Source organism: Bos javanicus, chromosome 7 (assembly GCF_032452875.1).
Source record: "Bos javanicus breed banteng chromosome 7, ARS-OSU_banteng_1.0, whole genome shotgun sequence".
Lineage (NCBI taxonomy): Eukaryota > Metazoa > Chordata > Mammalia > Artiodactyla > Bovidae > Bos > Bos javanicus.
Genome location: NC_083874.1, coordinates 21,484,037 through 21,498,196, shown reverse-complemented (window position 1 = coordinate 21,498,196; position 14,160 = coordinate 21,484,037). Strand labels below are relative to the sequence as shown.

The 14,160-nt window shown below is 38.0% G+C and overlaps 1 protein-coding gene across 1 annotated transcript in view; it reads left to right on the top strand.

Annotated features, from left to right (window-relative positions):
• The window catches only part of RAD50 (RAD50 double strand break repair protein), a 107,467-nt gene that overhangs the window by 37,106 nt on the left and 56,201 nt on the right, over positions 1-14,160 (top strand). Inside the window, exons 4-9 of the mRNA XM_061422840.1 lie at positions 2,164-2,349; positions 2,687-2,891; positions 10,076-10,204; positions 10,421-10,586; positions 12,507-12,700; positions 13,107-13,313. Of these exons, the coding sequence (XP_061278824.1) occupies positions 2,164-2,349; positions 2,687-2,891; positions 10,076-10,204; positions 10,421-10,586; positions 12,507-12,700; positions 13,107-13,313 (1,087 nt within the window). The remainder of the gene's footprint in view (positions 1-2,163; positions 2,350-2,686; positions 2,892-10,075; positions 10,205-10,420; positions 10,587-12,506; positions 12,701-13,106; positions 13,314-14,160) is intronic.

Here is a 14,160-nt window from a genome sequence, read left to right as displayed (position 1 = left end):
ACTTTACCAGATAGACCTTGCAGTGAGTCTCTGTTTTTTAATATGTAGAATATGGCTTCGTTATCACTGTAGATATCTTAGAAAGATGTTAGGGGTTGAAGTAAAGGACATAAAATGCGTAATGTGTCATTGGGACTTGTGTATTAGTTTTCTGTGATTGCTGCAACAAATCACAAACTTAATGGCTTAAAACAGTGCAAACTTATAGTTCTGTAGTTTAGCCAAATCGGATCTCACTGGCTTAAAATCAAAGTATTATATGCATATGTCAAAAGTAAAAGCCATTGTACAGTTTTAATATGTGAAGTTTATTATGAGTAATTTGAAAATATTTGAAAATATTTAAAATTGTAATAAAATACACTTAACATCAGTTTCCAAAAATAAAGTCAGATGAGGAACAGTCCACTTAGCCATGTAAACTAACGCATTTAAAAATTCCAGGAATTAGAATATAACTATCCTGGAGAGTCTGTGTATAACTCAGTAAATGGTAGCTGTTAATCACTTCTTGAAAATTTTTTTCTAGACTTCCATTTTATAACACAATATTTTTGCCTCTTTCTCTCCCTCACTCACATCCTGCCCAGTCAGTTGTTTGGAGTTCCATAGGCTCTGTCTTAGATCCTCTCCTGTTTTTGCTCTACATTCTCATTCTTCTTCATTTTATTTGTACATATTTGTCAGGCGAGTGTGTATGCTCGGTTCTGTCTCATCACAACAAAGATTTGGAGTGACGGACATTAAAACCCTCGGCGCATCACAGCTCTCGGGTCTTGGACAGACTGTGTTATAGCTCTTAGACAAATCATTGTTACAGCTCTATTTTATTTAGAAAATAGCAAGAGAATCCTCAAGGTGTGAGGGCATGCCGACCCAAAGACATGAAGAGAAGAGAGTGGGGAAGCATGCCAGTGCGGAGGAGAGGGAGACAGAGAGAGCGCCCTTTGGCCCCTCTTTTTATGTGTTTTTCCCTCCCCTGGGTCTGCCCTATGCAAATTGGGCTAGCCAGGAGTGCTATTTGTTCTACCTGAAGTCCTCACTCTGGTCCTCTGACCTTTCTTTGACTTTCCTTTGTTCTATTTTCACGGGCTTTTCCCTTCCTTGTCTTTTAGCCACCGCCATTTTGGACTCCTGTTTCCTATTCTAACTACCTAACATATTCATATATATTTGTAGGTGACTCATACGTGAATGTCTCCAGAGTAGACCCCTGATTCCAGACCCATGTACCGAGCTGTCTCTTTCATTTTCTACCAGTTCTTCCAAAGAAACCTCAGTTTCAACGTATTCAAAACCAAGCTCATGATCCTTTCCCCCTTGGCTCCCTGTTAGAAAGCCGCCTACAACGTCCTGATCTGTCTTTGTCCATTCTGTCCCCCTACAAAACATTTTCAGTACATTCAGTGCAACATTTTCAGAATACATACAGAAATGACAGTAAAGACAGACATTACCTCTACTGACTGTATACAAGACAGAAGGTTTGAAGGAAAATGGTCAGTTTACCCTTCTGAAGAAAGGTACTGAGAAGCCACTTGGAATCCAAGGCTAGGGATGCTCCTGGCCCCAGGTGTAATGAAATAGGGAACTTACTTAAGAGGCCCTGAGGCAGTCCTGTTTTGACTGTTCTGTCCTTGTGACCCTAGAACTTAGGTCTGTTGATTAGGAATCTTCCTAGGATTTATTTGGATGGGCATCACTAAGGTTTGCCTTTATACTCTTTTTATTGTGTCTTTTACTAAACAGTCCCTTATCTAATTGGCACAGTATCAATATTTTTTTAAGTACCTTTGCCTGTCTGCTGTGTATTATCATGCTTTATTCTTTTGAGTCTCTTATTTTCCGTATTTTAAAATTTTGAGGATGGAAGATAGTTTATTTTCGTGTATGTATTGCCTATAAATGTTTTCCAACTACATAAAAAAACAATTCTAGCACCTGTTCCCTACCACCCTGTTTTACATACTTTTTCATTTCACTTTTACATACTGAAACATTTGAGAGTTGTACTTTTTAGTATTAGAAGACCATCCACTGGGGATGGATGAGGGGGATTTTTTTGGCGTTTTTGTAAGTACAGGCACGAAGAATTAATTAAGTAACAGACTAGATACAGTTGAACGCCATTTTACATAAATTCTTGATTTTCCTTTTCTGCAGGCATGGTGAAAAGGTCAGTCTCAGCTCCAAGTGTGCAGAAATTGACCGAGAGATGATAAGTTCTCTTGGGGTTTCCAAATCTGTGCTAAATAATGTCATTTTCTGTCACCAAGAAGAATCTAATTGGCCTTTAAGTGAAGGAAAGGCTTTGAAGCAAAAGTTTGATGAGATTTTTTCAGCAACAAGGTTTGTAACCTGTAATTAGATTTTGTAGTCCATTAAGTTATTGAGCCAGAATTGCAATTTGGATGCTTCTTTTTCTAAACAGAAAGTCAAGCAATTATACCACTTATCCAGTGGAAACCAGCGGGCATATTTCCTTTCAGTTTTCTTTCTTTGCATCATTATTCACTTGGTTGACAGAATATATGTAACATTTGTACTTACTATTATGTCATAAGCATTTTCTGAGTTATTAAAAACTCTTTGTGAATGTTATCTTAATGACTGCATAATTTCCATTGTTTGAATATACTATAGTATGCTTACCAAGAAATTTGATTTTTATTTAATATCTTCAAAGGTACATAAAAGCCTTGGAAACACTTCGGCAGGTACGGCAGACACAAGGTCAGAAAGTAAAAGAATGTCAAACAGAACTAAAATATCTGAAGCAAAACAAAGAAAAAGCTTGTGAGATTCGTGATCAGATTACTAGTAAAGAAGCCCAGTTAACATCCTCGAGGGAAATTGTCAAATCCTATGAGAATGAACTTGATCCATTGAAGGTAATTTGATCTCTCGTATGCTGAGGAGAACGTCACCATTTATCTATCTCTTACCCTAAAAGTACTTATTTTTCTGTGAATGGTGTGTGTATTTCTTGAAAAAATGATCAGAGACTGTATGTTATGGTTATGTCTTAGGTCTGTGTTAAGATAGTCCTAAAGTTGCCTGAAGATCTTGCATTTGAAGGTAAACGAATTTGTAGTATTGTATTAATGAGTCATGTCACTAGTTTTTAACAGTGTAATGACTCAACCTTACAGTTCTGTATTCTTCAGAAGATTATTTTTTTAATCATTTATTTACAGTTGCACTGAGTCTTTGTTGCTGCATGCAGGCTCGCTCTAGTTGCTGTGAGCAAGGGCTGCTTTTTGTTGCAGCGCACAGGCTTCTCACTGCGGTCACTTCTCTCGTTGCGAAGCACAGGCTGGAGGTGCATGGGCTTCAGTAGTTCAGCATGCAGGTTCAGTAGTTGGTAGCTGTGGGCTCTGGGGCGGGTAGGCTTCAGTAGCTGTGGCTGTGGGCTCGGTAGTTGCGCCTCTCAGGCCCTGGACCACAGGCTCTGTAGTTGTGGTGTGTGGGCTTAGTTGCTCTGTGGCATGTGGGATCTTCCCGGACCAGAAATTGAACATGTCCCCTGCATTGGCAGGTGAATTCCCAATCACTCTACCACCAAGGAAGTCCAAAAGAGATTATTTTTTAATTAACAGGTCTTTCTTTGCAGTTTTTATAATTTGTAGGATGTTCTCGACATTGTGCAAAATTTGAAATTGATGTGTAGCGTGTTGATATATTTACAAATGAGTTAGATTTCTATATTCTGTGATTGGTAAGCAAGACTTTAACGGAATCCCATTCACTCGTTTCACAAGCATTCATTAAGTGTTTCCAGTGTGTCAGGGTATACTATGTTTGGAGCTACAGGTGCAGAGAGAACAACAGTAGTGTCCTTCCCATTTAAGGTATTACTGGTCTAAAAAAAACAGTTTTTTAAATGGCTTTTTAAAGTAGCAGATAGAGGAAAGTTAAAAAAAATTTTTTTTAATTATTTGGTTTTTTAAAACTCTTATAAATACTGGTATAGATATTTGAATTGTAATCTGAAAATAGCTTGGTTTTCTGTCCCAGTGCCTATTGACATGAATGCATCCTTTAGTGAGTATTTATTCTTTTGAGCATAACACTGTCTAGGTACTCTTGAGGATTGTTGTTGTTGATCAGTCGCTAAGTCATGTCCAACTCTTTTGACCCCATAAACTGCAGCATGCCAGGCTTCTCTGTCCATCACTATCTCCCTGAGTTTGCTCAAGCTCATGTCTGTTGAGTCAGTGATACCATCTAGTCATCTCATCCTCTGTCACCCCCTTGTTCTCTTGTCCTCAATTTTCCCCAGCATCAGGGTTTTTTCCCATGAGTCAGATCTTTGCATCAGGTGGCCAAAGTATTGGAGCTTCAGTTTCAGCATCAGTCCTTCCAATGAATATTCAGGGTTGATTTCCTTTAGGATTGACTGATTTAATCTTCTTGCTGTTCAAAGGACTCTCAAGAGTCTTCTCCAGCACCACAGTTCGAAAGCATCCATTTTTCAGTGCTCAGCCTTCTTTATAGACCAACTCTCACAGACATACGTGACTACTGAAAAAAACCATAGCTTTGACTATACAGACCTTTGTTGGCAAAGTGATGTCTCTGCTTTAAAACACTGTCTAGGTTTGACATAGCTATTCTTCCAGGGAGCAAGTGTCTTTTAATTTTGTGGCTGCAGTCACCGTCCGTATTGATTTTGGAGCCCTGTTCTCTTGAGGATAGGGAAGCCAAAGACTTAGACTTTGTTTTTAATGATCTAGTAGTCTAGTTAGAGAAAGAAAGAATATATTTTGAAAGATAGTTAGGATTACAGAGAAGTAAAATGAAGAGCTGTAGCAATGTGAATGATATAGTTTAAACATAGGTTAAGAGCTTGAAGATGGTGATTGTGGCACAATTGAGAAATGAAAAGAAAATAGATAAATTGGACTTCATCAAAACAAAAAACTTTTGTTCAGCAAACTATACCATCAACAATGCAAAAAGACCACACACAGAATGGGAGAAAATATTTACAAGTTACATATGTAACAAGGAACTTTTATCTGGAATATATAAAGAATCCTTCTTGTTGTTGTCTAGTCGTTAGGTTGTGTCTAACTCTTTTGCAGCCCTTTGGACTGTAGCCCACCAAGCTCCTCTGTCCATGATATTTCCTAGGCAAGAATACTGGAGTGAGTTGTCATTTCCTTTTCCAAAGGATCTTCCTGACCCAGGGATCAAACCCACACCTCATACATTGGCAGGCAGACTTCACTGAGGCACTAGGGAAGCCCCAGCCAAGATAATGTTAATGCTGCCACAGCACAGTGAAAATGCTGATGGAAGCCGACAAGTTTCTGAGAAGTAGAAACTCCTCTTTTACAGTAACAGGGGTATTCCTGTTTATTGCCATTAAGAATTAATCCAGTTCTTCTTGTTAGACTGCTCAATATATTTTCTGAATAGTTTTTTCCCCACAATTGATATGAATGATCACATTCATGAAGGACTTTCTGTATGCCCAGTCACTGATAAGAATGCTTTAAAACATATTATACAAGCCCCGTGGTAACCCTGTGAAGTTTTTCAGACAAGAAAAACAGGTATTCATACTGAAAGTAAGGATTTAATTCCAGGCCTCTCTGATTCCCAGACCCATACTTTTCTCCTTTGGTCAGATTTATCAAAATATAGTTTACTTTTAATAAAATCCACACTTTTGAAATTACTATTTGATGAGTTTGGACAAATGCATACAGTAGCAGTATTACTGTATGCTACAGTAATACATACTAGTAGCAGTATTACTGCTAGTACAGTCAATATATGGAAACTTTCCATCACCCCCAGAAGTTCTTTCAAGTCTGTTTGTAGTCAGTCTGCTACCTCCACTCCCAGCCTTTGGTAGTCACTAATTTGTTTTGTGTTTTGGCCTTTTCCAGAACGCCACATTCTGGAATGTGGCATAATGCACAGTGGAATCGTGCATTATGTAGCCTTTGTGTCTGACTATTAGCATAATGCTTTAAAATCTATGTTGTTGCATGTTTGAGTAGTTCATTCCTTTTTATTGCTGAGGATATTCCATTTTAAGGATATATTGCAGTTTGTTCATCTGTTCTCTTGTTGGTGGACGTTACATTGTTAACAGCTTTTAGCTATTACAAATAAAACTACTGTAAACTTCTGTGTAGAGGTCTTTATTTGGAGATACGTTTTCATTTCTCTTGGCTAACTCCCTCAGAGTGGGTTGTTAGGTTATATATTAAGTGTGTATTTTACCTTAGTTGCCAAACCATTTTTCAGAGTGTCACTTTGGTAGTCCCACAACAATGTTTAAGAGTGTAGTTGTGCTTCATCCTTACCAGCACTTAGTGTTACTGTTTTTTATTTTAGCCATTAAAATAAATGTCTGATTGCTGTTGTTGTTGTTCAGTCATTTAGTCCTGTCTGACTTTTTGCGACCCCACGGACTGCAGGATGACAGGCTTCCCTGTCCTTCACTATCTCCCATAGTTTGTTCACATTAATGTCCATTGAGTTGGTGATGCCATCCAACCATCTTATCCTCTGTCGCCCTCATCTCCTTTTGCCCTCAGCCTTTCCCAGCATCAGGGTCTTTTCCAGTGAGTCGGCTCTTCTCCAGTGAGTGGGCTCTTCTCAGGTGACCAAAGTATTGGAGCTTCAACTTCAGCATCAATCCTTCCAGTGAATATTCAGGGTTGATTTCCTTTAGAAGTGACTGATTTGATCTTGCTGTCCAAAGGACTTCAAGAGTCTTCTCTAGCACCACAGTTGAAAAGCATCAGTTCTTTGGTGCTCATCCTTCTGTATGGTCCAGCTCTCACATCCATACATGACTGCTGGAAAAACCATAGCTTTGACTATATGGACTTTATCAGCAGTGTCTCTGCTTTTTAATGTGCTGTGTTGATCATAGCTTTTCTTCCAAGGAGATTTTTACTTCATCAAAATTAACATTTTCTTATAGTTTTTGCTTTATGTTTCCTATCTAAGAAATCTTTGCCTGACCCAAGGTCACAAAAATTTTCTTCTTGAAGTTTTATAGTCTGAGTTCTTATATTTAAGTATATTTCAGGTTAATTTTTTAATACGGTATGAGGTGAGGTTGAGATTTTCTTCTTTACATAAATGTCCAGTCATTCCAGCTCCCAGAGGCTACAGTCTTAATTGTTATACCACCTTGCCTCCCAGTGTCATCTCCCATTTTTAAGTATGGGACTCTATACAAGTCCTCTGAATCTCCTACTGTACTTGACATGTACAGGCACACTTTGCCTTATTGTGCTTTGTAGATAACTGCTTTTTTTTTTTATTGATTTTTTTGTAGTAACTCTATGTCAAGCAAGTGTGTTAGTGTCATTTTTCCAACAGCATTTGCTCATTTTGGAAGACAGCTGTGCTCACCACTGTATCACCAACGCCATTTGCTCACTTTGTGTCACATTTTGGTAATTCTTGCAATATTTCAAGCTTTTTCATTGTTGTATTATTATGGTATTTTGTAATCAATGATCTTTGGTGTTACTACTGTAATTGTTTTGGGGTGCCACAAACCACACCCATATAAGACAGCAAATTTTATTGTTGTACTTCATTAAATTTCTTTTTTTAAGACAGCACATTTAATCAATAAATGTTGTAGGTGTTGTTACTGCTCTACCAACTGTCGATTCCCCTTTCTCCCTCTTCTTCTGAGACACCCATTATTGAAATTAGACCAGTTATTAACCCTGTAAGGGCCTCTCACATCTTTTAAGAGACAGGAATAGTCATACATCCTCTCACTTTAAATCAAAAGCTAGAAATGATTAAGGTTGGTGAGGAAGGCATATCAAAAGCCATCATAGGCCAAAAGCTGGGTCTCATGTGTCAAGTGGTTAGCCAGCTTGTGAATGCAAAGGCAGAAGTTCTTGAAGGAAATAAAAGTGTTACTCCAGTGAACTCATAAGATAAAAAAGTGAAACAGCATTATTGCTGATGTGGAGAGTTTAGTGGTCTGGATAGAAGATCAAACCAGCCACAACATTCCCTTAAGTGAAAGCCTCATCCAGAGCCAGGTCCTAACTCTCTTCAATTCTGTGAAGGCTGAGAGAGGTAAGGACGCTGCAGAAGAAAGGTTTGAAAGTAGCCAGAGATTCTTAAGGTTTAAGGAAAGATGCTGTCTCCCAAGACTTCAGAGTGCAAGGTAAAGCAGCAAATGCTCATAGAGAAGCTACAAGTTATACAGAAGACATAGCTCAGACCGTGAGTGAAGTTGGCTTCATTGTACAGTAGATTTTCACTGTGGATGAAACAGCCTTATACTGAAAGAAGATACCATCTAGGACTTTCATGGCTAGAGAGGAGAAGTCAATGCCTGGCCTCAAAGCTTCAAAGGTCAGGTTGACTGTTGTTAGGGACTAACATAGCATGTGAGTTTTAAGTGGAAGCCAGTACTCATTGACTATTCTGAAAATCTTAAGAGCCCTTAAAAATTATGCCAAATCTACTATGCCTGTGTTCTATAAATGGAGCAACCTGGATGACAGTGTATCTATTCACAATGTGGTTCAGTGAATATTTTAAACCCATTGTTGAGATCTACTGCTCAGAAAAAAATTTATTTTTCAAAATTTCCATAATTTTGCTCATCAACCTTGTATCTGGTCAGCCAAGAGTGCTGATGGAGATGCACAATGAGATTTATGTTTTCATGTCTGCTAACATAGCACCCATTCTGTAGCTCATGGATCAAGGAGTCATTTTTCATTTTCATGTCTTTTTAAGAAATACATTTCATAAGGCTGTAGTTGCCCATAGACAGTAATTCCAATGATGGCTCTGGGTAAATTGAAAACCTTCTGGAAAGGATTTACCATTCTAGATGCCATTAAGAATATTCATGATTCATGGGAACAGATCAAAATATGAACATTGTTTTCTTTTAAGACGTAATACTATGGCACACTTCTACATGGTAGTGTAAACAACTTCTATATGCACTGTGAAGCCAAAAGATTTGTGTGACTTAACTTTATTTCAATAATCACTTTATTGCAGTGGTCTGGAACTGAACCCACTTTGCCTGAGGTGTCATAATGATTAGAGGGAATATATAGCAGCACTTAGTAAAGGGTCTGCAATATAGCAAGTCTTCAATTGCTGATAGCTTTGACTGTTACTGATAATTGTTTTTAATCTCTCATTCGGCTAACATACTAAACACTTGTTACATGTGCTGGGGAAGCGTTGGTGAACAAAGTGAATGATGTTTCTATGATGATAACATTACCTACTAATACATAAATCATAAGATATGGTATTAGTGAAGTGAAAGTCGCTGAGTCTGTCCAATTCTTTTCGACCCCATGGACTACACAGTCCATGTCCTTCTCCAGGCCAGAATACTAGACTGGAGTTGGTAGCCGTTCCCTTCTCCAGGGGATCTTCCCAACCCAGGGATTGAACCTGGTCTCCTGCATTGCAGGCAAATGAAGTTGAGGATGTATTTTGGTACAGGTATGGAAGCTTACAGTTGATACCCATAATATGTTAGTTTAAAAGGTGTCTTAGAAGAGAAATGGGTCAGCCTTAGAATTGTAGAGGAAAACACCAGGAGAATATCCCCAGCATCATCCAAGGAGGGAATTTTCTGAGCCAGGTCACCCATATTCCTAGGAGTTGAGGCAGCCAGCTGTTGCTAGAAGCAGGCCCCTGAGATCATTTGTCACATTTCACTTGTGATGCAGCATGAGTTTCTAGTCCACTCAATAGTTCTAATTTCTTTTTTAATAAATAGCCTTTTAAGGATTAAGTTCTTAAAATGTGGTACTTTACATAATGTGACTCCAGTTACCCAGTGAGTGAATGACTTTTGTGAGAGGTGTTGAAGGTAGAGCATGGGCTTTGGAGTTAGAAGGGAGTTTATTTTCTTCTTTTCTTTATGAGCTATAAGGAGTTGCATGAGTTACTTAATGTCTAAAATCCTCAGTTTCTCTGTGCTCTCTTTATAGCAATGTGACTAAGTGACTGGCCCTGGGACATATTATTTATCTTCAGTTATTTGCAGTGTAAACTATAGTGAATTTTACTTATGTAGGGTGTTTATTTTCAGAATCGTCTAAAAGAAATTGAACAAAATCTCTCTAAAATAATGAGACTCGACAATGAAATTAAAGCTTTGGAAAGCCGAAAGAAGCAAATGGAAAAAGATAATAGTGAACTGGAACAGAAAATGGAAAAGGTTTGTGGTGGTGGAATTTTGTTCTACTTCAGAATTTTGAGACTATTGTAATGAACCTCATTTGATCCCATTTTGTCACTCATTTCCAAACTTAGAAATCTTTATGTTTGTGGTACTTCCATGTTTATGTTAAAAGGAAGGATATTGAATAAGCTCTGGTTCATATTTTGTACCTCAGTGTGATACCTTGTTATACTTTATTTTGGTTCTACACAGGTGTTTCAAGGGTCTGATGAGCAACTAAATGATTTATATCACAATCACCAGAGAACAGTAAGGGAGAAAGAAAGGAGATTGGTAGACTGTCAGCGTGAACTGGAAAAATTAAATAAAGAATCTAGGCTTCTCAATCAAGAAAAATCAGAACTACTTGTGGAACAGGGTAGGACAGTGTTTACTTGTTTTTTTCTGTATTATAATATTATGCATTTTCTGTATGAATGATGAATCTCTAGGGAAGTATGCCATGTGAAAAAAGTCAGTCTCAAAAGATTATATATCATATGTTTCCATTTTATGTGATTAGATTAATGATTGCCAGGGTTACCCAGTAGGAGGAAGAATGGGAGGAGGGTTAGCATGATGATGGTTTTATAATTGTATGTATTTATTTATTCATTTTTGGCTGTGCTGGGTCCTCATTGCTGCACAGGCTTTTCTGTGGTTGCAGAGAATGGGGACTACTCTGTAGTTGTGGTGCCTGGGCTTCTCATTGAGGTGGCTTCTCTTATTGTAGAGCACAGGCTCCAGGACATGTGGGCTCAATCGTTGCAGTTCCCGGGCTCTAGAGAACCGGCCCAGTAGTTGTGGCACACAGGCTTAGTTGCTCCACAGCATATGGGGGTCTTCCCAGGTCAGGGATCAAACCCATGTCTCCTGCATTGGCAGGCTGATTCTCTACCACTGAGTCACTAGGGAAGCCCTGGTTATGGTTTTAAAACAAAGAAGAGGGTTCTTGTGGTATTTGAACTGTTCAATATCTTGACTGTCATGGTGAATGTAAGAACCAACATAGCTGATAAAATCATATAAACTTATACACAGAGATAAAATTTAAACTGGGGAAATAAAAGATTGATGGATTGTATTAGTCTCATTATCCTTATTGTGATATACTATAGTTTTTCAGAATTACTAAAAGAGAACATTGTTTTTCAACTCAGCAACAGTTCTGACATCAGATGTGTAGGTTTTTCCATACCGAGCAATTTTCCAGTTATCAGTGGATACCAGGTGTCCTGTAATTTCATTCATTTCTGACATTCCTGGTCCGAAATTAGCACAGACCCCACAGATTAAGGGCTCAGTCCCATGAAATTGTCCCTCAATTTACTTCAGATGCCACTCCCCAAGTCCCAGGTTGTCTAGCATCTGTACTTCTGACCAACCAGCTGTATAAATCAGAGGTTTCCACAACTCCTTTCTCAGGTTCAGTAATTTTCTATAACTCTTCCTAGAACTCAGGGAAACACTATTACCAGGTTATTAAGAATAGAGCTCAGGAACAAACAGATGGAAGAGATGCATAGGGCAAGATACGTGAGAGGGACATTGAGCTTCCATGCCTTCTCCACATGTGCAACTTGCCTAGCACCTCAATGGAAGCTCTTAGGGTGTCATTGCTTAGGGTTTTTATAAGTTGCATTACGTAGGCCTGATGGATTAAGTCACTGGCCATTGGTGATTGAACTCAGACTTCAGCCCCTCCCCAGAAATGGGAGGGGTGGATATTGAAACTTTGGATTCTCTAATCACATAGTTGGTTCCTCTGATGACCACATCCCATCCTCCAAGGGTCACCTCATTAGAATAAACTCAGGTAAAGTTGAAAAGGGCTTACAATGAATAACCAAAGATACTCTTCTCACCCCTATCACTGGGAAATTCTAAGAGTTTTTGGAGCTGGCTCAGATGGGAAAGCGTCTGCCTGCAATGCGGGAGACCCGGGTTCAATCCCTGGGTTGGGAAGATCTGCTGGAGAAGAAAATGGCAACCCACTCCAGTACTCTTGCCTGGAGAATCCCACAGACGGAGGAGCCTCGTAGGCTACAGTCCATGGGGTCGCAAAGAGTCAGACACGACTGAGCGACTTCACTTCACTTCACTATCAGTAACCAAGGACAAAACCAAATATGGATTTCTTACTGTATCTCAATAATATAGTTACCATTGGGAAAACTGAGCAAAGGATATGAGATCTTGTCCTATTATTTTTTTTACAATTGCATGTAATGTACAATTATTTCAATTTTTAAAAAAAAATCAACTGATAAAAGAATTACTATGATTATGTTTTTTAAAGGCCGTCTACAACTACAAGCAGATCGTCATCAGGAACATATGCAAGCTAGAGATTCATTAATTCAGTCTCTGGCAACACAGCTAGAATTGGATGGCTTTGAGCTTGGACCATTCAGTGAAAGACAGATAAAAAATTTTCACAGGCTTGTGAGAGAGAGGCAGGAAAAGGAAGCAGAAACTGCCAGCCAACTGTTGGTAAATACTGTTATTTTCTTTTGTTTGTATCACATTGTCTAGTTGAATTGTTTTAATTTTTGAGCGGATCTTATTTTGTCATATTTTTGGATTAATGTTATCCATTAAAATTAGCTATGAGGTAAAATTAAAACCTTTATGGAAACAAATTTTGTAAACTTTATAATTGTAAAAGTACAAAGGAAATACAGACCTACGTTTCTTACTTGATTTTAGGTAAAAATTCTCTTTAATTTTGAAAAAGTTTGCTCATAGTTAATAATAATCATCTCTGAATGATCATCATTACATTTTTTATGTTTTTCTGTATTTTCCTCAAATTATATTGCTTTTGCATCAAAGAAGCTTTTCCTTAGTGGTGTTTTTTGTGAAAAATTAATGCTTATGCTTCTTGCTATGTATTTAGAATGACTTCGTACGAAAAGAGGCTCTGAAACAAAAACAAATAGATGAGATAAGGGATAAGAAAACTGGACTGGGAAGAATAATTGAGCTAAAGTCAGAAATCCTAACTAAGAAGCAGAATGAGCTGAAAAATGTGAAGTACGAACTACAGCAGTTGGAAGGCTCTTCAGACAGGATTCTTGAACTGGACCAGGAGCTCACAAAAGCTGTAAGATACTCTGTGTAATCCAATAATTTTAAGGTGTAAGATATTTGGAAGTACTTTATCTTTTGCTGGTCCTAAGATTATGGCATTTTAATAAAAATGTCAACCTTGTCTATCAGTCTCCTATAAAATGAATTTATTTGACTGTCTTAATCACCCATCTCTAATCCTGAAACCTGGTGTGCTGAAAATTAGAATCATCTAAGGAAAGTTTAAAAAAAATACTTAAGCTTACATCTTAAACCTTCCAAATAAAAGTCTCTTAAGAGTGGGATGTGGAAATGTGTGTTCAAAACAGAACTGGGTGATTCTTACGAGTACCTTAGTTGAGAACCACTTGTCTCAGTTTAAAAAAAGTAGTATTTTCCTGCTAGGTTCCACACACTGTAGATATTATGATTAAATATTGATTAGATATATGATTATTGCCATGCTACCACTTTTTCTGTGGTAGAAACTTTCTTAGCCCACTTCTTCCTTCCGTGAATTTCCAAAATTTCTTCTCCATTCCTAATCTGTTCCCTTCCCTCGTGTCTCTGTTAGCAAAATAAGCATCCTAAAACTTGGTAAATCCCCCCTTTAGGTCCCATCTTGATAATTTAAATGTTTCTTTTTGCTCCCAAACTTAACAGTTGGCGTATATTTTTGTCAGTTTAACCCTTGATCACAATATTGCTCTGTTGTGATGGAGAGATACTGGTCAGGGACCACATCACACTCTCTGTATGCTAGGCAATGTGTAGTGAGTTACATACTTCCTTGATAAATGCTTAATTATTGACTGAAGAGTCACTGAACTGTATACTTAGGCATATTTTTCTTGATTTTGCACTAATTTTCATTTTCACTC